Source organism: Mobula hypostoma, chromosome 1 (genome assembly GCF_963921235.1).
Source record: "Mobula hypostoma chromosome 1, sMobHyp1.1, whole genome shotgun sequence".
Classification (NCBI taxonomy): Eukaryota; Metazoa; Chordata; class Chondrichthyes; order Myliobatiformes; family Myliobatidae; genus Mobula; species Mobula hypostoma.
Genome location: NC_086097.1, coordinates 142839211 through 142862548, shown reverse-complemented (window position 1 = coordinate 142862548; position 23338 = coordinate 142839211). Strand labels below are relative to the sequence as shown.

At 39.1% G+C, this 23338-nt stretch overlaps 1 protein-coding gene and 1 long non-coding RNA gene across 4 annotated transcripts in view; one reads left to right on the top strand and one right to left on the bottom strand.

Annotated features, from left to right (window-relative positions):
• kif9 (kinesin family member 9) overlaps nucleotides 1–19315 on the top strand; it is a 103194-nt gene extending 83879 nt beyond the window's left edge. For both annotated transcript variants that reach the window (XM_063057188.1, XM_063057198.1), the window contains 7 exons: nucleotides 1529–1656; nucleotides 3824–3976; nucleotides 4905–5113; nucleotides 5807–5986; nucleotides 8926–9038; nucleotides 13401–13505; nucleotides 19121–19315. In XM_063057188.1, coding sequence (XP_062913258.1) covers nucleotides 1529–1656; nucleotides 3824–3976; nucleotides 4905–5113; nucleotides 5807–5986; nucleotides 8926–9038; nucleotides 13401–13505; nucleotides 19121–19234 — 1002 coding nt within the window. In that variant the 3' untranslated portion in view covers nucleotides 19235–19315. The remainder of the gene's footprint in view (nucleotides 1–1528; nucleotides 1657–3823; nucleotides 3977–4904; nucleotides 5114–5806; nucleotides 5987–8925; nucleotides 9039–13400; nucleotides 13506–19120) is intronic.
• The window catches only part of LOC134351125 (uncharacterized), a 35197-nt gene that overhangs the window by 11737 nt on the left and 122 nt on the right, over nucleotides 1–23338 (bottom strand). For both annotated transcript variants that reach the window (XR_010019077.1, XR_010019079.1), the window contains exons 2-3: nucleotides 2108–2215; nucleotides 1483–1616 (exon numbers count right to left, since the gene is read on the bottom strand). This is a non-coding gene — a long non-coding RNA (uncharacterized LOC134351125). The remainder of the gene's footprint in view (nucleotides 1–1482; nucleotides 1617–2107; nucleotides 2216–23338) is intronic.

Below are 23338 nucleotides of genomic sequence, written 5' to 3'. Positions count from 1 at the left end.
AAAAGTTGCAAATCAATTTATCTGTTAATCTCATACTAAAAGTCAAACTGGAAGTCTATAATCTCCAGATTTTAATTACAGCGAAAGTGAGCTAAACATTTGCTAAGCCTTTCCATTTTTGTTATGGTGTGGATATTTTTATAACTGTGCGGCTAAGCACAGCTCTAATGCCATATTCAAGTTTGCTGACAACACCACTCCTGTAGGCCGAATCAAAGGTGGTGACCAATCAGCATATAGGAGGGAGATTGAAACTCTGTCTGAGTGGTGCTACAACCTCTTACTCAATCTCAGCAAGACCAAAGAACTGATTATTGACTTCAGGAGGAGGAAACCAGAGATTCATGACCCAGTTCTCATCAGAGGTGCAACTTTAAATTCCAGTGTTATCATTTCAGAGGACCTGTCCTGGGCCCAGCACTAAAGTGCAATTATGAAGAATGCACTGCAACACCTCTACTTCCTTACGAGTTTGCGAAGATTTGGCATGAGATCTAAAACTTTGACAAACTTCTATAGATGTGTGGTGGAGGGTATATCAGAATCAGGTTTATTATCACTGGCATATGTCGTGAAATTTGTTAGCAGCAGCAGTTCAATGGAGTAGATGATAATATAGAAAGAAAAAAAATCACAGTACTTAGTGTAATTGATTTACTTTTTTTCATCCTATATTATCATTGAAATGCTGCTGCTAAATTAACAAATTTCACAACACATGCTGGTGAAAGCCTGATTCTGATTATATATTGACTGGTTGCATCACAGTCTGGTATGGAAACAGCAATGCCCTTGTACAGAAAATCCTACACGAAGTAGTGTATACAGCCTAGTCCGTCATGGGTAAAACCCTCCCCACCATTGAGCACATCTACACAAAGAGCTGTCATTGGAAAGAAGCATCCATTATCAGGGACTCTTACCACCCAGCCCAAGCTCTCTTCTCTCTTCTCACAAAATTATTGCTGAATGCCAGAAGTACCTGAATGCTGGGAATTGTCATCAACTGAGGCGAATTATACATCATGGGGATTGCCAGATGGTTAGCTGTCAATGGAGTCTGCAATTGAGTACAGTTTCTTTGCCAGTGACAAAGAGTGCACTCTGGGTCAGTGCATTAGGAAAAGGGGCTCACCAAAATTTTGTAAAGAAATTAATAACAATGAAGAAAACAAAAATAACATAAAAGAGACTCATCTTCAAACTTGCATTTCATTACAGGATATTAAGGGAAGTAGCTGAAACACTGCTACTGGTTCACAGTAGATGAACCATCCTGGCAGCCAGTCACATTGTAATGTTTTTACACAGAGCAAAGCCTAGAAGAACTATAATTTATAACTAATATTTTATACAGAACAGAAAACAACCTTGATTCTGTTATGAATGTTATTCTATTGTGGATTTATTGAGTATGCCCACAAGAGCATGAATCTCAGGGTTTTATATGGTGACATATATGTACTTCGATAATATATTTACCTTGAGCTTTGACTTTTTTTAATATCTTGGCATCTGGTATTTACAGGTGGAGCACAGGATATCTGAAGAATCCCACGTTGGACTCCTTAGTGGAGAAGGGTTTGGAATTGGAATTGCTCCTACATCAGCTAAAGCTAAGAAATTAAAAAATAAAAAGAACAAAGAAATAACTGGGTGAGTGGCTTTAAGTTTATTTTGGCTTACCTTAGTTTAATATCATACAACCTGATACATCAAAATGTTTGATTGATTTTTATTTGACAACACAGATTTGCTCTTGTGTGCAATCTATCATGGAAACAGACATTCAGAAGTCGGACTTTTGGCCTTAGCCCACTCTTTTAAAGAGCCATCAAATTTGTTTCAATCATTCACTCTTGTGAATGAACTAGAGCAAAAGCCTTTGTGAATCCCACAGAATTAACATCTTTAGATATTCTTCTTCAGTCATCTCTTTGAAAAAGTTATAAGGTTTATCAAGCGTGACCTCCACTTTAGAACCCTGAGTTAGTAAGTTATTTTTAATGAGCTCTCTCATTTCATCCATAATTATGAACTTTAGTATTGTCTTCAATAACTGTTGTTTAGTTAGCTGGTATATAATTCTCTGTTTTGCAATGCTTACCTTAGTTTAAAAGTGGAGTTTATCTGAAGCACTGGTCCATGAAGCGCTTGAACTTTAGAAGATCATAGACAGAGTTCTTGCAGTGTTTCAGCTACTTATCTTAATAGCCTGTAATGAAATGCAGGTTTGAAGATGAGTCTCTTTGATGTTATTTTTGCTTTCTTCATTGTTATTAATTCCTTTACAAAATTTTGGTGAGCCCCTTTTCCTAATGCACTGACCCAGAGGACAGTGACTGGCAAAGAAATTGTACTCAACTGCGGACTCCATTGACAGCTAACCATCTGGCAATCCCCATGATGTATAATTCGCCTCTGTTGATCACAATTCCCAGCATTTGGGTAGTTCTGGCATTCAGCAATAATAATAGCATTAACCATTCGGGCAGCCAGTCACATTGTAATGTTTTTACACATAGCAAAGCCTAGAAGAACTATAATTTATCACTAATATTTTATACAGAACAGAAAACGAAGATTAATACAAACACCTGAAAGGTTAGAAACTGGAATGTCATAAATGAATTTTTTGAAGAAAAATTAAATAACACAGAATTTTCAATTAATTATAGCTTAATTGACAATCTGCATATAAAAAATTAGATTTTAGGACAAAAGAAGTGGGTAAGCAACAATTATGGCTTAGTAGCTAGTGGCAACTAACTTGCATCTTATGTGGCTTACACAAAAAGAGATTTTAAATGCCTGAAGTTCATGTCAATTTACTGATTGTATAAAGATCATCCTGCAGAATCCTGTAGAATCACACCATCTATAGAGTTGTGTAGAATAACAGCAAATTCTAGATTTTTCGTTTTAACTGTTCACACTCCAAGAGTTGCTATAAATGCAATGCCAATACACACAGTTTTGGCATTAATACAACAGCTCAACCAAGGCTATAATATTACTCCCCTTGGGTTCTTTTCCTCTACTAAATTACCAATGTAATTATTTTAACAAGTTTTGGCAGTATCTTATTTGCAGTAGCAGCTTTTATGGGATAAATAGTTTCTAAAGTTTCTCTTTTTCTGCGTTATGAAATTTTTATGTGTTGACTTTGATAAATGTGCAAGTTTTGTTTGTGCTCCTTTTGTTACTCTCTGCAGCTCTCCCATTTGCCAGATTCTATGCTTTTTTCTGTGCTCTTTTATACTTTATATTTAGTGACTTTCCTGGTAACCGGTAAGTCTCCTCTATGTCTTCATTAAGGCCTTAACATCCTTCCTAGCATTTAGTGGCAAGAGCTGAACATAACACTCAGCTGAGCCAAATCAGGGATTTTTGATGGATTAATTGAATTTCTGCGCACTTTGTATCTCTGTTTATAAACTCAAGGATATTGGTTGTCTTTTTAATATCTTAGTCCATCTGCTGATAATTATTAGTTTAAATATTTTTCGCACTGCTGAATATTGCACCATCTAGATTCAGTTTTCCATTCTTCATCCATCTTTTCTTGTGTCATTTCACAGCAAATTTTATATCATTTCAACATTCCACTGGTCTGCCCATTTCAGTTTCACTCCATTATGGCCCTCATCACCATGTAATGCATTTCTGAATTTTCTACCGTCTGTACACTTTGAAATTATTTCCTCAGTGCACAGCTTGGTCATTCATATATTTAAAAAGAACAATGATCCTAATACCATGCCTTAAGGCAGTCCATTGTATATTTTCTTCACCAGTTCTCCCTTCTTTGTGTTTAATTTAGCTCTACCAAGAAGGAACGTGAAATGATAGCCCAAGCAAAAGAACCTGTTCCTGATGTTCCTGCAAAACTTATAGCACAGAGAGAGCAAGAGGTAGCTGGTGCTGAGTCTGCACTATCAGAATCAATTGTTAAAGTGGAAGAGATCGAACCTAGGTAAATAGAATTTAAGGAAAATTTGTGTGCAAAACCCCTAGAAGTCCCTTCTCTATTTGTTACTGATATTAAAACAGTATTGTGTGTCACTCTCTTTCATTTAAAAGTCCCATTAAAAAATCAAGGTTTTCTAGTGCAACATCATTGAATTTCCCAGTCTAATACAAACCTCAGTTTTAGTGTACCAGTACTTAGCCTCACAACTGAAATTACAGGACCCGGCCTTTGAAGAAATGCACTCAAAACACTAGAAAATGCTGCTGTTTCAGCATGGATTCTGCAGTGGTGGGAGGTCATAAATCCCAGTGAGCATTTCCTTGGTGAAAGCTGACCAGCCTATATGTTGTTTAGCAGAGAAGTCTAGTCATGTAAGATCTGAATGAGTTACAAGTCCTTCTTGGCTCCCCTCATTTGGCCCTCATCACTGCCTGTTATGTCTTTGAAACTTATCAATAATCTCCATGCCACTGCACAGTAGGGAAGAAACAAAACAACTTTAAGTCAACAGTGATGCTACTAAATGTAATAGTATCATTTGCCTATTATAGATGTGTAAAGTTTTGCACAAATGATGAAAGGGCAGTCAGGAGGGTTTGAAGGTAACTTGAGATGCATCCTTCACTCATAGCCATATGTGACATAAGGCCAATGTAGAGTTCATAATTCTATCTACACTGAATTGTAGGGGTGATGATTTCTTTGGCATCTTTGGATTAAAGGATGAGCAAAATGAGCCAATGTGCAGCAAATAATCAGGATCGTTGATTTCTGAAATAGCTGTTATGTGCCCGCTGACAAATAACCCATGGATTTGTACCAGAGCAAAGACAGCATTTTGTGAAGACAAGAGATATAAAATGGAGCAAAACCAAGGAAAAATAATACTTAGGATAAAGTCTGATTTCTGCTTCTCACTTCCATGGCTTAGCACTCCTCCACAGAAGTCAGTGATGTTTGAGATGTTCAAAGCAGAGAAAGGACGTGAGATTAATCGAATTCTTATTGAGAATAAAAGTATTCTCATTGAAAAGAGGAAGAGCATGAAGGAGCTGACTGAGCGAATCAACAACACCAAGGAAGAGATTGACATCACTAAGCGGTCACTCAACATCAAGAAACGGGAGAAACAAGATCAAGGTAATGTCATAAGGAAAGCATGTGGGTTCTGAGAAGCACATATTCAAAGGCTGCAAGTTTAATTCCGTAGTATATATAGAGTTAACTGCTATGAAAGACAGCAGTATTCCCCTTCTCATCACTAACCTGCTAAATCTACAGAAAAATACTATTTTTTGATTCTGCTTGCAAATCTCGTGGACTTAACATTTTTCAAAATGGTTCCGTCACTTGCTATACAGTACACCAAGGAATCAAGCTGTTATTTTTAGCATCCCCAATTAAAATCAACTAGCTTTAGGCTAGAAATGGACAGAATAGCACTAAATATCCTTAACTGTAATGAAATGTCATGCACACTGAATAGATGTGGATGGACTTACAGTTTGGATAGTTCTGTCTTCACTTTCTACTTTTCTGCTTCTTTCTACTGTTTGTAACAGTGATTCATAGTTCAATAATGTTTGTTAATGTTTGGTCACTATTACAAAATTAGCCTTTTAAAATCTAAATAATTGATGATAGGTCATCATTAACATGTGAGAAATCAAAGGGACAAACCTCAAGTATATAATGCAATTCAGAAGTCATATGTAATTTATTATCAGAGTTATAATGAATTCATTTCCTGTAGTTCTTGTGACAATATTCTGCAGTGAGCACAATAGACTTAAAATCTTGAAATGTCTTTGATTTATGACATGTTCATGCTAGGTGAATACATGAATGAACAAGATGAACCTATAGTTGATGAAGATGAGTTCAACCTGATCATTCAGTTAAAGGATCTGAAACAGCAGTACCGACAGGATTTTGATGTATTGCAAGACCTGCGAGTGGAGGTGCAGTACTGCCAGAAGCTGGTAGATCAATGCAGGCTGCGGCTGCTGACTGGTATGTACAGGCCATGGTATAATGTGTGTCATGACTCAATAGTTGCAAGTACAATGACCAGGAAAACAAAACCAGTCATCATTTAGCAAAGATGAATGATACCATTGGCATTACTGTATTGTTAAAGTGTCTGTCCTTTATGTCAAACGTCATACGTATTGCATTGACTCATATGGATTTTAAAGAAAATTGAAAAAAGTGCATACATTTGTCATCATGCCTGCCTCAATCAGATGTGCTAATTGTTGTTCCCAGTACTGTTAGTGAGATCTTACTTTAAACAGAAGCTAAAAGCTCACCCATTGGGTGTGAAATGTTTCTGAAAGAGACAATAAAGCATAATGTAAACATGACTGTTATGAATCAATATAAACTAAAAAATTGTCTTGGGTTTTGTAGGAAAACTTTTTTCTCCCTTGTCCCTTAAAAACATTTAGTCCTTACAGGTAACACTGATGCCACATAGGCATCATCTACGTCCCCTTCTTTATTCTGTTTAATTCGGTGATGTGCTTAACCTTTATCAGAGGAACACTGTGATGGTGTGTGGAAACTTAACCCTACATCCTGACAGATCCTATAAAGAATGTCATATTATAATAAAGTCACACAGCTCTTGATCTGACCTCCTGTCAAACTGGAACAATTATCTTTAGAGAAAATGCACTAAAAAATGGATTTGATGCATCATTGGTGGTGTTGCCACCTGTTATTCCTCAACGAATAAGATATCTCCCAACATTATCAATAATGTAATCCAACCATTGCATCATCATTGTGACCATAAATTCAGAATCTTGATCTGCCAATTAATGTTATATGCAATAAATATCTATATGATCCTCAGAGTCCAAGAATATGCACTCTTAACGAAATCCACCAGTGCTTCAAATACAAAATAATTAGAAGTTAAAAGAGTCAAGCTATAATTCCAATACATTAGATACATCCTGAAAACAGGGTGATCCAATTTTAGTGAGAGGTAATCAACATATTTTGAGCAAGGAAAGCTTTAGAAATATACATTACACAAAAGAACAGCACAGAGCCACTGAATTGATGTTTCCATTGTACATCATACATCCAGAAAAGTCAATAACTGAACCTCTGTCCCTGTATTCATTAATCTCAGGAAAGCAATGCTTCACGAACAGGCTTATAACAGTTAAGTGAGGTGTGGCTGCCAAATTCCACAGTATTGGCACATATCTTCCATTGGCCCAGTATCAGACATAAAAAGCAGATTTAACAAAACATTACAAACTAACTACAAACTTATGAAAACCATTGACTTTCTAGCAAAATTGATTACTCAGTGATTATATATTATACACACCAGCCATTCCCAGCATAGTTTGACAAATCAAACCAATTACACACGAGTAAACCTAACAATCAGCAACAGAAATGCTTTCAGTTCATAAAGAAGAGCATGCTATTTCTCATTCTTTGATTCTTCCTGCTTGGTCTTGAGTAAATATTGACAAAATAATGTGAATTATCCATTTTTTGAGGACATTAAGAATTATCATGTGACTGCAACCACTTGTACCCTTGATTAAGTAAAGCAATATTACTTCCTTGCCTTATTTTTAAATGACATCCACAACTAGTTAGTTTTTGTTCTGGTAATCATCTACCATGGAGTAAAATTGTGGCTTCTAAGTTGTATATCCAAGATCAAAAATACTTTATTACCAAGTACTATTTCACTTCTTCCAACCAACCCCTTGTATCCTAACTCTTCAAAATACCCTTATTCTCTCTGGTTCTTCTCTCATCTCATATGTCACACAGAATTTATGTAATTCTCTGAGTGTGGTCTGATTCTGCACTGTAATCTTCACCATATGAGAGTACTCTATACTCTCATATCTTCCCTCAATCTAGAGATGAAAATGTCAGTTGAGTCAGCAGCATCCATATCTTGTAAAGAGAAAAATTTGGTTAATTTACCATTTGTTCATGCAGATTGTGGTCACCACTGAAACCTAGGAAGCCCAACTATTTATGCATGAAGGAATATTTTCAGGCTGGAGAAAAAGACCATGGGTCTAAACTGTTTCCAGAGCTTTCTTGCAAGTGTGCACAGATATCACTGAGCATTTGCAGTGATATCAAGGGAAATGCTACACTTGTTTTGATGTCCCTTATTCAAGGCTTAAGTAACCATATGAGCCTCACAAAGAGGAGGGGGTGGGCTTAAACAAAAATGCAGTTCTTAACTGAAGGCCTGCTTTAGGATAAAAGGTCCTGGCGTTATCTGGACCATTGTTGGGGAATCGAAGCAATCCATTTTTCTCCATGTAGATATCTCTTTTAACATTGATGACCTCCTCATCACATCCCTATCATTACTAATGATCTTAAACCAATTCATTCTGTTTGCATTCTACATAGAGAAAAATGGATTACTTTGATTCCCCTAATCTTCAACCCAAACCTTCCTTCTCCCCCACAATGGTCATCTGTCTCCCCAATTTCCATGTAACTCCCTCTCTAACATTCAACAATGTAATTGTTTTCAAATTCCACAATCCGCTCTACAAGTACATTCCACAGCAACTTTCTCCTCCCTCCAAATACATACTTCTTGCGATATCCATTCTCCATAATCTTGGTCATGAAGAAAAAATTTTATATGCATATTTCCTCATACAAGTCTGTTCGACTACACAAAATGTCTTGGATCTTTTATTTTGTGAAAAAAGTGTTGTCCTTTATCATGCCAGACCAAGGGTAGTCCTGGGATAAATTTAACTACAGGCTATTTTTTGAACTGTCCTGGTCAAGTCGCATACTTCAACAGATTCAATATTTAGCACAAAAGAGCTGGTGCACAAGGAACCTGCAACCCTCCACCCACCTCCACAAGTTGGTAAAGGTCAGACACTGGCAACATTTAATCATCATTTATTTTATAATTATTTTTCATACAGAGTTTGATATTTGGTACAACGAATCCTTTCTGATTTCCAGTGAAGCTCAACTCGCACCACAAATAGATAACATTCGGCCAGGGTTGGTCCCCTTTACCAGAATGATATCTTTGGTAAGTTTTACAAGTCTTCCTTGCAATAGAAATAGATTGTATGCTTTCTCCTGGTGTTGTTACAATATGAGCAGAGCCCAGCATGGAACAGTCATTCAACACAGTGTTAAAGCTCACATTTTGCTCACAACACATATGATTCAGCCTTAGGCAACAGTATTCTCTTGCTTACCCCTGTACTCTTGCATAATCTATCCAAACTAATTTCATATTCCCACTCAGTCCAACACCATTCAATCTAACATCAACAAGGTGTTAGAATCCATTATTAAAGATGAAGTTTCAAGGTACTCGGAGGCACATGAAAAAATAGGCAGGTCAGCAATGGTTCTTAAAGGGGAAATCTTGCCTGACAAATCTATTGGTGGACTTTGAGGAAGTAACAACAGGATAAACAAAGAAAAGTCAATTATGTGGTTTATGTGGATTTTAAGAAGATCTTTAACAAGGTGTTGCATATGCAGCTACTAAACAAGATAGGAGCCCATGGTATTACAGGAAAGACACCAGTATGGATAGAATATTGGCTGACTGGCTAAAGGCAAAGAGTGGGGATAAAGGGTGCCTTTTCTGGTTGGCTGCTGGTGACTAGTAGTCTTCTGCATGGGTCGGGCTTGGGTCCACTAATTTTCAAGTTACGTGTTAGGGTTATATGGATGACGGAACTGATGGCTTTGAGGCCAAGACTGGAGACATTACAAAGGTAGGTGGAGGGGCAAGTAGTGTTGATGAGGCAGGGAATCTGCAAAGGGGCTTGGATTGATTAGGAGAATAGGCAAAGAAAAGGCAATGGGATACAGCATAGGGAAGATGCACGGTTACACATTTTGGTAGAAGAAATAAAAGCATAGATTGTTCTCTAAACAGGGTGTCAATTCAGAAATTGGAGAGTCTGGTACAAAGGGAGTCCAAGTGCAGGATTCCCTAAAGGTTAATTTGCAGGTTGGGTTGGCAGTAAGAAAGGCAAGAGCAATGTTAACATTCATTTTGAGAAGACGAGAATCTATAAGCAAGGATGTAATGCTGAGGCTTTATTATGCAGAATATTATGAGCAGTTTTTGGGCTCATATCTAAGAAAGGATATATTGGCATTGGAGAGGGTCCAGAAAACATCTACAAAAATTATCTCAGGAATGAAAGGGTTAATGTATGAGGAGTGTTTCATGTCTTTAGTCCTCTACTCACTAGAAGGGGCAGATCTCATTGAAACATACCAAATATTGAAAGTCCTTGATAGAATGGACGTGAAGAGAATGTTTCTAATAGTGGGAGAGGTCACAGCCTCAGAAAAGAAGAACATCATTTTCGAACAGAGGGGGAATTTCATTAGCCAGAGGGTGGTAAATCTGTGGAATTCATTCCCACAGCCAGCTGTGGAGTCCAAGTCATTGAGTATATTTAACATGGAGATTGATCAGTTTTTAATTAGTAAAGGTGCCAAAGATTAAAGGGAGAAGGCAAGAAAATTGAAATTGTGAGGGAAAATAAATCAGTTATGATCATGTGGCAGAGAAGACTCGACGGGCCAAACTGGCTAATTCTGCCAGATCTTGTCCTTATGGTCTAACATTTGTTAATGTCCCACATTGTCTAATCCCACCCTTCTGTTTTTTTCCCCTTGTCCTTTAATAATACATATACACTCTAATGTTACTTTTGCTTTTTTCTCATATACAGTGGATTCCAGTTAAATGAGCTATCGGTTAATCGAGACAGCTGACTAATTACCCTTAAATAACAAAAACAAATTGAGAAAATAGCCAAGATTACCTTTGTTTATTTGGGACACTGCGCCTCTTAATTGGGACAGGAATTGCTGCCAAACAGTTTCTAACTAGCGCCAGGCATTTTGCATTTTCGTGGCTGTTAGACACTACACCATGCATAGAGCAGACAGTTTTTAAATAGCATCAATTGCATATGTTATTTTTCAAAAAGCAGTGATTTTTGTCACGGATGGTTCTCAAGAAATAAACAGTAAGACAATTCAGAACTGTTTTGCTCACTGTGGTTTCAAGGTTACAGGCTTTGAGATACTAAAAACGGCTGGGAGTAAAAATGAAGCAATTTCACCACTTCAGCAAGTTAGGAACTATGAAGAATTTGAATATATTGACAATCATCTTGAATGTTACAATGAAAAATAAAGATTTGTTGGATACAATCGTCGAAAGAATTGTATGAAGGCAATCCATTATCTGTACTAGGTGTCTGCGCTGATTTTGTTAATTTACTCAATCAAAAGAACAGTGCCGTGTACACTAGATGAATGCCTCCATCAATAAGTATTAGGAACAAATACACAGTCTTATAGTACTGTAGTAGTATTGGTAGTGTTCCAATTTGTTCTGTATTTCATTTAAATACATATTTTGTTACTGAGTTAAACAATAGTTGTCTTTTTTTTAATATCTTTTTAACTATTCTCATGAAACTTCTGCCAATTGGGGCAGCCGCTTAATTGGGGATAAATGTTCTGGTCCTGATGTGTCCCAATTAACCAGAATCCACTGTATTTAACTATTCTACCTTATCTAACCCCATTCCTATTCATGTACATTTCTTTCAATATCATGCTTGGTCTTAATCCTCAGATTCTTTGATTCTACTTATTGTAAATGCACCCCTTCCATATACTGTGCAATTTAAATCTTTCCCATTTCCTATATACTTTTCAATGCCAACTAATCTAACCTACTTCCTCCCTATTCCCTTTAATATTTTATTCTACCTAATCCTGCTGTTGCTTGGTCTCCATACACTTGGGAAGTCCATCCAGATGAAAAAAATTGACTGTTGTAGATACTGTGAGTCATTTTCCTCATAGATCCAGGTTCTGGATGATGTTTCTTGCAACATTTACAAGTTGTCATTCTAGTTGAAAATCAAGCTTTAAGAGTCCTTTTTTTTTTATTAAGCAACTAGCAAACAAGTGTCAATACCTAAACTGTAGCACATAAATCATGGTAAGATAACGTGAAAGAAGCAGTCATTCCCGGTTGTCTCTAACTGTTCTTCTTCCTTGGAGATTAATAACACAGATGAGTTGTTTGCAACAGGCAAACCTAGAGCAGTTCTGTAACCTATCTGGGAAAGTAGAGAAAAAGCAGCTTATGATGTTCTGAATTTGCATGTAGAATTATATGCATATTTCACCAGAGCAACAAATGGTGATTTGCTTCCCTGGTTCATTGTTTGAACATCTAGCACACTCAATCATGAAAAGCACAACTAAAAAATTGAGTATTGTCACCTGAGGTAAGAAATAGCATAAAAGCAGAACACGGAAATCAAAACAGACAATACAACATGATGAAAGAAATTTAAGGGATAAACTATATAATAATTTTCTGAATGCTATCCTTGCTTGGGAAGTTCAGATTTTAACATGAGTAAGACTTTGGAGTAGCAATTAATTAGTTCTCAAACAAGAAATCACCTTTCAGAACATGGGATCCTATACAATTCAGTTAGGTTCCATTTAAGTAGAGGAATAATGATATTGGCATGCTGCATAGATTGAAGAAGAGTTTAAAAAATTTATGTAGGAATTGATTGCAGTAGCTATTGAAACCCCATTCTATTTGAATTAAGCCATAAATACCATAAGACCATAAGACATAAGAACAAAATTAGGCCATTTGGCCTATCAAATCTGTTCCACCATTCCATCATGGTAGATTTATTAATTCCATTATTCTTCCTTCTCCCTATAACCTTGACTAATCAAGAATCTATCAACCTCCGCTTTAAATATATCCAATGGCAATAAATTCCACAATTTCACTACCCTCTGGATAAAATTCCTCCTCATCTCCATTCTAAGTGGACGTCCCTCTATTCTGAGGCTGTGCCCTCTGGGCCTAGACTCCCCCACTATTGGAAACATCCACTCTGTCTACACCCTTCAGTGTTTGATGGGTTTCAATGAGATTCCCCCCACCCCCATTCTTCTAAACTCCAGTGAGTACAGGCCCAGAGCCATCAAATGCTCCTCATACATTAACCCTTTCATTACCCTAATCATTTTTATGAACCTCCTCTGGACCATCTCTAATGCCAGCACAGCTTTTTAGATGTGGGGCCCAAAATGCTCACAATATTCCAAGTGCAGTATGACCAATGCCTTATAAAGCCAATGAAAGCCAATTGCTTAATAAATCCAATTTTGAAGTTGGAAGAAAAATAAAGGAAAATGTTAAATGGCAAAAGGGAAATGTTTAATAAGTACTGTGCTTGGTGTTGCTGCAGGAAAAACCTGAAAAAATTTATCTCATTCCTTAGCAAAATAAATCAACTTCAAGAGAGGAGAATATTGGTGCATATTATCCATTTAAATATCTTGTGACTTCATCATTTAGGAAGAAGATGATAAAGAGAAATTCCAGCGCATCCAACATGAAATCCTGATGTTGAATCCAGAGTCAGTGTCATTTTACAAAGCACAAATGAAGCTGGAACAACGGGTAGGTGAAGATGTGGATAGTGCTTGGTAAGAGATTCAGACCAAGAGTTACTTATTAAGAAAAATCTTCATTGTACTGTCAAATGGAAGTAAATTAGTGACTTCTTTATTCCACATTGAAAGCATTTATTCAGAGATTAGCCAAAACTGATATACTTTTAAGCACTGATGAAGTAAAAACAATGAGAAATACAGCACAATACCTTGCCCTTCTGCCCACCAAGTCCGTGCGGAGCATTAACCACCCATTTACACTAAACCATTTTAATTCTCCCCACTTTCTCAGCAACTTCTCTCTCAAGGTCAACAGATGCAGAACCAAAGCCTTTAAATAAAGTTAACTGGCTATGTTAAATGATGCAAACGTTAATGATGTACTGTAAATGGGAAAAGGAAAACAATGGTTTTCCACCAGAATTAATGCATAAAACCTGCTTTCAGTGTTCTGCTTCTAGAAATACTGATAGAAAATTTCTTCCCCCAACAAGCAAAACCTTTCTTACTTTAATGTATTTTTATTATATTTCCTTTGTTGTTGTTTGCTTAATCAGCATAACCAATGCCATCTCTCCTTTGTTTCGTTTTCACCTATGAAACAGACAACATATGAAGTTGTCAAAATTTCAGGATGCAGTCTTCAGTTTTTATGCAGCGGTGATTTAGAATTCTGTCTGGTGCATCACATTCTGACCGGCTGTCCTTCAGAACATGGATTTAGGAAAAGTCCAAGAGAAAACGTAAATAGGGGTTTTAATTTTTTTTCTGCGATTTAGATGACTAAAGGACACCAGTTTTCTGAGACAGTAGAATTATCACAAAGAATGTTCATTATTTTAGTTCATTAGTTGTAGGTTTGCTGCCAAAGCCTATCAATGGTTTCTCTTTGGAAGATAAAGATGCAGTTCTCAGATTCCATCATAACATCACATTTAAAAAATATCTGTATGATCATTTAAGTAATAGCAATCTGCAAGGCTACTCACCTTCAGCCTCTTTAGCCTTTGGAGAAATTGCTAGAAAGTGGGAAATAAATGGGATGAGCGTAAAGACTGAAGGGCAAGTTTTGATGCCATATTTCTCTATGAGAAGTGACAGTAACCCAAATGGTTCAATGTTTTGGCCAAAAGAAGGGCCTGAGTAGCTGTATGAGGTCCTTCTGCACTGCGATTTGTTCTGATTTGATAAAAAAAAATTGAACTTCTACAATAGTGACTGGGCTCCAACTGGAATATTGCATATAATTACATTGGCAACACTTTAGGAAGATTGTAAAAATTCTAGGAAAGATGCAAAGAAGATTTGTAAATAAAATTCCTGAGATGAGGAACTTCCACACAAAAGTATTGAACAGGAGGAAGAACTTGGATTGATCTTTGGAGCAGAGAGTGTTCCATGGACATATAAGACGTTTACAAGAACGTTATGGGTTCAGATAGGAAGATATGAGTTATTCTCCTTAGGAAATAACTTAGGGATCAAAGTACACATATTTAAAGTGATTAGCAGAATATAAGGAGCAAAAGTGGGAGTTTTCTAAGTTCTTGAAATAATGTGCTGTAAGGATGAAAGGAATGCATCCAATCAGGGTTTTTTAAAGTATTTGAGGGAAGATCATTTGCAAGGTTCCAGAGAAAGGAATATTGCAACTACCTGTATTGCTTTGCAAATTGCCAGCACAGATTCAACAGAATAAATCGCCCTCGTCAGTGCCGAAATATCTTGTACAGCTTTAAAGTTATGAATCAGCTGCATTGATATGGGACTATAGTCACAGGTGCAACCAGACCACCTTACCTAAGACAGTGTGAAATAGCTGGATTTTTACATCAACTCATGATCACATTTAGTAATACTCTCTAAGCTTCAGCGTCCTTTAAAAATTTTCCCAAGATACCAAGATACCAAGATAGAATTTCTATTTACATTTCTGGATAATAGTCCAAGATTTTTAGCTACTGGACCACCTCTCAAATATGGAATGTTTCCCTTTGGTGTGTGACTGATCAGAATACATTACATTTTTAAGGATTAACTCAATAAATACCAAAACAAAATTAGGAACACAGCAATGAATAGAAGTTTTACAGCAGTGAAATTAATTTTAAGCTTTCAGCAGAGAATTGGAACTGATACTTAAGAAACTGGTGCTTCCCAGGAGAGAGCCACAAGTTTGGTCAGCTGTCTGCCCTACTACTAACATACTATGCCTGCTGCCTGTGGTTTGTTCTATAATATCTTGCCAGAATTTTGGTAGCTACATTTATTGGAAAACATATTTTGTCAAAGCTGTTATTGTACAAGTGCTGGTTCAGTATTCTGTTATTGCTGAATCAGATTCTTGAAATTCCAAAGATATCAAATGCAAAGGTTGAAAATCACGAACTCAGACCAACTAATGGCCATCAATCACATGATTGGCAGATTGGTTAAATTTAAAGCATTTGTTTTTAAATATCCAGACACTTGCTCTCAACACTTCCATAAAGAGTAATACTTGGACTCAAGGATGTGCTACCATCTAAATATTAACTGATCTCAGGATTGGCAGAAATAGAGGCAGATCTTTAGGCTCATGAAGGAAGAGTGTAGTTTTCATTTTGGTCTCAGAACTCAGGAGGCCCACTTAAACAAGGCCAGCTTCCAGAGCATTCCCATCAGTCCTATTCCATCACCTATTTCCCTGTAATCTAGTCTCTCTTACATGGTCATCTTGGGGAGAGCAGTTGCCATACAAAGCGGTAATGCAAATGAATTTCACGTACATCTGCTCTCACTCCATCCTCCCACCACCCCACTAGGAATAGGGTTTCCCTGGTCCTCACCTACCACCCCACCAGCCTCCGGGTCCAACATATTATTCTCCGTAACTTCAGCCACCTCCAACGGGATCCCACCACTAAGCACATCTTTCCCTCCCCCCCTCTCTCTGCATTCCGCAGGGATCGCTCCCTACACAACTTCCTTGTCCATTCGTCCCCCCCCATCCCTCCCCACTGATCTCCCTCCTGGCACTAAGCGGAACAAGTGCTACACATGCCCTTACACTTCCTCCCTTACCACCATTCAGGGCCCCAAACAGTCCTTCCAGGTGAGGCATCACTTCACCTGTGAGTCGACTGGGGTGATATACTGCGTCCGGTGCTCCTGATGTGGCCTTTTATATATTGGTGAGACCCGACGCAGACTGGGAGACCGCTTTGCTGAACATCTACGCTCTGTCCGCCAGAGAAAGCAGGATCTCCCAGTGGCCACACATTTTAATTCCACATCCCATTCCCATTCTGACATGTCTGTCCACGGCCTCCTCTACTGTGGAGATGAAGCCACACTCAGGTTGGAGGAACAACACCTTATATTCCGTCTGGGTAGCCTCCAACCTGATGGCATGAACATCGACTTCTCTAACTTCCGCTAAGGCCCCACCTCCCCCTCGTACCCCGTCTGTTACTCATTTTTATGCACACATTCTTTCTCTCACTCTCCTTTTTCTCCCTCTGTCCCTCTGAATATACCTCTTGCCCATCCTCTGGGTCAACCCCCCCCCTTGTCTTTCTTCCCGGACCTCCTGTCCCATGATCCTCTCGTATCCCTTTTTGCCTATCACCTGTCCAGCTCTCGGCTCTATCCACCGCCCCCCCCCCGTCTTCTCCTATCATTTTGGATCTCCCCCTCCCCCTCCAACTTTCAAATCCCTTACTCACTCTTCCTTCAGTTAGTCCTGACGAAGGGTCTCGGCCTGAAACGTCCACTGCACCTCTTCCTATAGATGCTGCTTGGCCTGCTGCGTTCACCAGCAACTTTGATGAATGTTGAATGCAAATGAATAGGTTGATTTATTATAGTATATCTGTAAAAATTGGTAATGGATGGTCAACGGGGACATGCCAAATTTCTTTAGCCTCCTATAGAAGTAGAAGCACTTGTGTGCTTTCTTGGTTATGGTATCTATGTGTTTGGACGACTACAGGCTAAGAGTGATGTTTAATCCTGGAACATGAAGCTCTCAAGCATGTCATCCTCAGTTCCATTGATGTCCCTTCCTGTAATCAATGACCAGCTCTTTTGTTTTGCTGACACTGAGGTAAAGGTTGTTGACATGGCTTGGCTCTATATTTCTTCCCGTATTCTGACTCATAGTTTAAGGAGTAAAGTAGAGGACTGAGCATACAGCCTTGTGGGGCACCAGCACTGAGGATAATCATAGTGAAGGTGTTGCTGCCTATCCTTACTGATTGCAGTGTGTTGGACAGGAAGTCAACAATCCAGATGAAAGGGTGGGGGGTGGTATTGAGTCCCAGGTCTAGGAATCTGAAGATGAGTTTGCTCTACTTACCACTAGGGTGCTTTCTTCATAACTGCATCAATATGTTGGGCCCAGGATAAATGTTCAGAGATGTTGACACCCAGGAACTTGAAACTGCTCATCCCTGTCCACTACTAATCCCTTGATGAGAACTGGTGTGTCTTCTTTCGAGTTGCCTTTCTGAAGTCCACAATCAATTCCTTAGTCTTATTGATATTGAGTGCAAGGTTATTGTTGCAACACCACTCAACCAGACAATATATCCCACTGCTGTACGCCTCCTCATCACCATCTAAGATTCTGCCAACAACAGTTGTGTCTTGGCAAACTTATAGATAGTGTTTGAGCTGTGCCTAGACACATGGTCATGGATGTAGAGAGAGCAGCAGGCTAAGCACACATCTTTGAGATTCGCCGATGCTCATTGTCAGTGAGGGGGAGATGTTTTTCCAATCTGCATTGACTGTGATCTCCAATAAGGAAATAAAGGGTCCAGTTGCAGAGGGAGGTACAGAAGCCCAAAGTTTTGAAAATTATTGGTTAATACTGAGGCGATGATGGTGTTGAACACTGAACTGAAATCAATAAACAGCAGCTTGGTGTAGGTATTGCTGCTGGCTCCGTGGTTCAAGACCGAATGGATAGCCAGTGAGATTGCATCTGCTGTAGACCTATTGTGCCGGTAGGCAAAATGAAGTGAGTCCAGGTCCGTGCTTAGGCAGGAATTAATTCTGTCCACGACCAACTTCTCAAAGCACTTCATCACAGTAGATGTGAGTGCAGCTGGGCAATAATCATTCAAGCAGCTCATTCTGCTCTACTTGGGCACTGATATGTTTGACACCCTTTCGAACAGGTGGGAACCTCCAACTACAGCACTGAGTGATTGAAGATATCCTTGAACACTAGTTGATTGGCACAGGTTTTCAGTGCCCTATCAGGTACACCATTGGGGCCTGACGCCTTGCAAAGATACACTCCCTTGAAAGATGTTGACTTCGGCCTGAGACAGAGATTACAGCGTCACCAGATGCTGCAAGGATTCGTAAGGGTCTAGTTTTACTTCCATTCTTCAAACTATTTACTTTCCTTTGTTCCACATCCTTAGTCAACATACAAGTATGGATCTCAGTCTTGAAAGTTTCAGTTGATTCAACATTCATTTTTTTAGTGGCAGTGTGTTTCAGATTTATACCCCCAAAGACCTAATGTCCAATACTCAATGCAATATGCTAGATTTGTTTATAACAGAATATTATGCCTCCTGTTAAATGGCATGTTATTTCACTATATTAATTTTTCCTTCCTTTCAGCACAATTATACCAAAGCCATGGGGCAGTCCCAACCGATAACCATAAAGAAGAAACCAGGAATGATCACCTCAACTATCAAGAACAAGCCACCCTCCAATCTTCAATGTCATTAAATTCCAAGTTACAAGAAAAAAAGTGACCAAAAGGAACCCAGTCATGTCTTCTGCATGAAGAATATATTATTTAGTTTTGAGATAGAGACTGAAATTACTGGCAAAAAAATTAAAGCCAGGCCCTTCTGAAAATAAGTACTGTACAAAGTTTAATAAAGTATTTAAGATCATATTGTGCTTCACTGAATAGAAGTGTCTTTATCTTTACTTTGAAACTGTTCTCAGAAACAGTTTTCAGATACAAAGCTGAAAATTTGGATGGTGCTTATCCAAAGCATTAGCGTTAAGTACCCAGCCTGTTCTGAGTAAGTTTATCCCTTTTTATGGTTCAAAGTTCTATCCCTAATTCACAGTGAGTTAACTAATGTCATACAACTATGGATCTCAGTCTTGAAAGTTTCAGTTGACTCAGCACTCATTTTTTTAGTGGCAGTGTGTTTCAGATTTATACCCCCAAAGACCTAATGTCCAATACTCAATGCAAAATGCTAGAGTTGTTTATAACAGAATATTATGCCTCCTGTTAAATGGCATGTTATTTCACTATATGAATTTTTCCTTCCTTTCAGCACAATTATACCAAAGCCATGGGGCAGCCCCAACCAATAACCATAAAGAAGAAACCAGGAATGATCACCTCAACTATCAAGAACAAGCCACCCTCCAATCTTCAATGTCATTACATTCCAAGTTACAAGAAAAAAAGTCATGGTTCAGACCACAGCCTACATTGTATGTTATTTCACTGTATGATCAAAATTCAATTGCTGATTTAGTATGGATTTAGAGTACAGTTACAATAGTAACTGCAAAACCTAAATTTATGAAAATTAGGTGTGATGAGAAACCATGCAAAATAGCAAGGAGGATTGTGGTAGTTTATCCGCAAGCTCTGGGAGGGCTGACTTTGCCACATTTTCTTTTACAATGAGAACCACTGTAACCTCTGTCCCTTCCGATCCTCCGATTTTGTACATTTCCTCTCAAAGCACCCCACCCCACCCCCCTCCATCCCACGTTTGTCACCCTCACCCTTCTAGCTCCATCCACCCACTACACACAGTTCCCTCCTCCCTCCATTCTGTTTCAGAATCACTCTTCTGGCTTCATCCACCCACTACACACACAGTTCCCTCCTCCCTCCATTCTGTTTCAGACTCAGAAACAGGTTTAATAAAGTCATGTTTATTGTTATGCAGCAGCAATACATTGCAATATATAATAATAAAAACTAAATTACAGTAAGAAGTATAGATATATATTTAAAAATTAAAAGTAGTGCAAAAAGAAAAAAAAAAGTAGTGAGTTAGTGTTCATGGGTTAGAAGTCCATTCAGAAATCTGATGGTAGAGGGTAAGAAGCTGTTCCTGAAGTGTTGAGTGTGTGCCTTCAGGCTCCTGTACCCCCTCCTTCATAGTAGAAATGAGAAGGCAATTTCCTGGGTGATGGAGGTCCTTAATGATGGATGGTGCCTCTTTGAGGCTTTGCTCCTTGAAGATATCCTGGACGTCATGGAGGCTAGTGTCCATGAAGGTGCTGCCATTTGGCTCTCTCTAAGCCTCCAAGGGTTCCCATTATCTCCCCCTTATCAGATTCCATCACTGTCTGTCCTTTGTGTTCCCACTTCCCCCTTTCCATAGTAGTCTCCAGCCTTCACACTCCCCTCCCTCTACCTTGATCTATCTACCTCTCAATTCTTACCTCTATTATTTACTTGCTCGAGTCTCCCAAAGCCACTCCTGATCCCTTCCCTGATTTGGTGCAATCTGCCCTGTCATCTTATACCCCTCTTCAATCCACCATTCACCTCACTCCCTTGTCCTCTGTATTGCTGGCCACTTCACCTCCCCATTTTCAGTCCTGATGCATGTAGGGTTTCAACCCGAAATGTCAACAATTCCTGCTGAATTTGCTGAGCTCCTCCAGATGATTGTTGATTAAATAAAAACAGACCACTCCTTCCATAGAACTGATACTTTCTGCTGACTAACCAATTCTTCACTTCTCCCCGCTCCCATAAATTCAAACCAACTACATAATAATCTTCAGGTTCTGTTCATTCTAGAACGAAGGAGATGTCCTCCTTTTTCAAAGGAAAGGGCTTCCCTTCCTCCACCATCAAAGCTGCCCTCAACTGCATCTCTTCCATTTCATACACATCTGCTCTTACCCCATCCTCCGGCCACCCTATCAGGGATAGGGTTCCTCTTGTCCTTACCTACCACCCCACCAGCCTCCACATCCAGCATGTAATTTTCTGAAACTTCAGCCGGCTCCAACTGGATCCCACCACCAAACACATCTTTCTTCCCCCCCCCCACCCCACTTTTGGCTTTCCGCAGGGATCGCTCCCTATGCAACTCCCTTTTCCATTCGTCCCTCCCCACTGTCAAGTAAGAGATTGTTGCTATAGCTCGATTTAGCCAGATTTTCAATCTGAGTACTCCAGGTTGTGCTGCTTTGAGCCATTGATTTGCTGGAATCTATACCTTGAAGACTAGTGGCTATCTTTCCCCTATTTTTATAATTTTACCTTTCTCAAAGGTTAGGACTTGTAGATTAGGACTTTATTCCTGTAGAAGACTGAGGGGAGATTTAACAGAGGTATACAAAATTATGAGGGGTGTAGATAGGGTAAATGCAAGTAGGCTTTTTCCACTGAGTTTGTGTGAGACTAGAACTAGAGGTCATGGTTAAGGGTGAAAGGTAAAATGTTTAAGGGGAACATCTTCACTCAGGATGGTAAGATTGTAGAATGATCTGCCAGCACAAGTGGTAGATATAAGTTAGATAACAGTTAAGAGAAATTGGGATAGGTATGTGGATAGGAGGGGTATGGAAAAACTGTGGTCTGGCAGCAAGGTGATAGGCTGAGGCAGTTTAATGGTCTGGCACAGACTAGATGGGCTGAAGGGCCTGTTTCTGTGCTGTAGTGTTCTAATACTGATCTCCCTCCTAGCCTTTATCCTTGCAAGCGGAACAAGTGCTACACCTGCCCCTACACCTCCTCCCTCACTACCATTCAGGGCCTCAAACAGTCCTTGGGGTCATAAACTGTGTACAGTGCTCTCAGTGTGGCCTCCTGTATATTGGTGAGACCCAGCACAGACTGGGAGTCCGGCTTCACCGAGCAAGTGGGATCTCCCAGTGGCCACCCATTTTAATTCCACTTCCCATTTCCATTCTGATATGTCCATCCATGGCCTCCTCCACTGTTGTGATAAAGCCACACTTAGGTTGGAGGAACAACACCTTATATTTCATTTGGGTAGCCTCCAACCCAATGGCATGAACATCAATTTCTCAAACCCAGTAACGCCTCCCCCCCATCCCCTTTTGCCTCGTTATCTCCTTGCCCAACCATTGCCTCCCTCAGGTGCTCCTCTGTCCCCCCTTTCTTCCATGACCTTCTGTCCCTTACACCAATCAACTTTCTAGCTCTTTGCTTCATCCCTCCTCTCCAAGTTTCACATCCTCCCTTCACCTTTCAAATCTACTCCTCTGCTGTTTTTCTCCAGTTTTGCCCAACCCAAGGGTTTCGGCGGGAAACGTCGACTGTATTTTTTTTCCATAGCCTGGCTTGTTGAGTTCCTCCAGCATTTTGTGTGTATTGATATAATAATCTTAGCTTGCAGAACTTGCACAACCACAGATGCACTACTGCTGCTAATTTAATCTCATTTCCCCAGACACAGTTTCTCCATTAGGGTCAACCCGACCATTAAATTTCTCAGAAAATGTATATACCTTTCTCAGTGGACTTGTTCACTATTATTCCACACTGCCCTTTACAGACAGCTATACAATCCATTAAATTCATGAAAAAAAAAGTTTTTAATCTCGTAATTTGTTGAGCCAGATCTTTTGCCGACAGCCTTAAAATGTAGGACCGAAAATGTTAGTAATCGCCGCCAGCGAGCCTATATCTGGTTTGTAATGTAGGTGCAATCGGCACTCCAAAATCTTAGTAGAGATGCTGAGAGAACTAATGTTTCCTACCTGCAGTTCCCGAAATGAGGTGTTTTAAAAAAAATTCGCCCCTTTTATCTACCAATATCTGCCCCATCCAAGTCTGTGAGGAAGGCACATTTCACATTAATGACC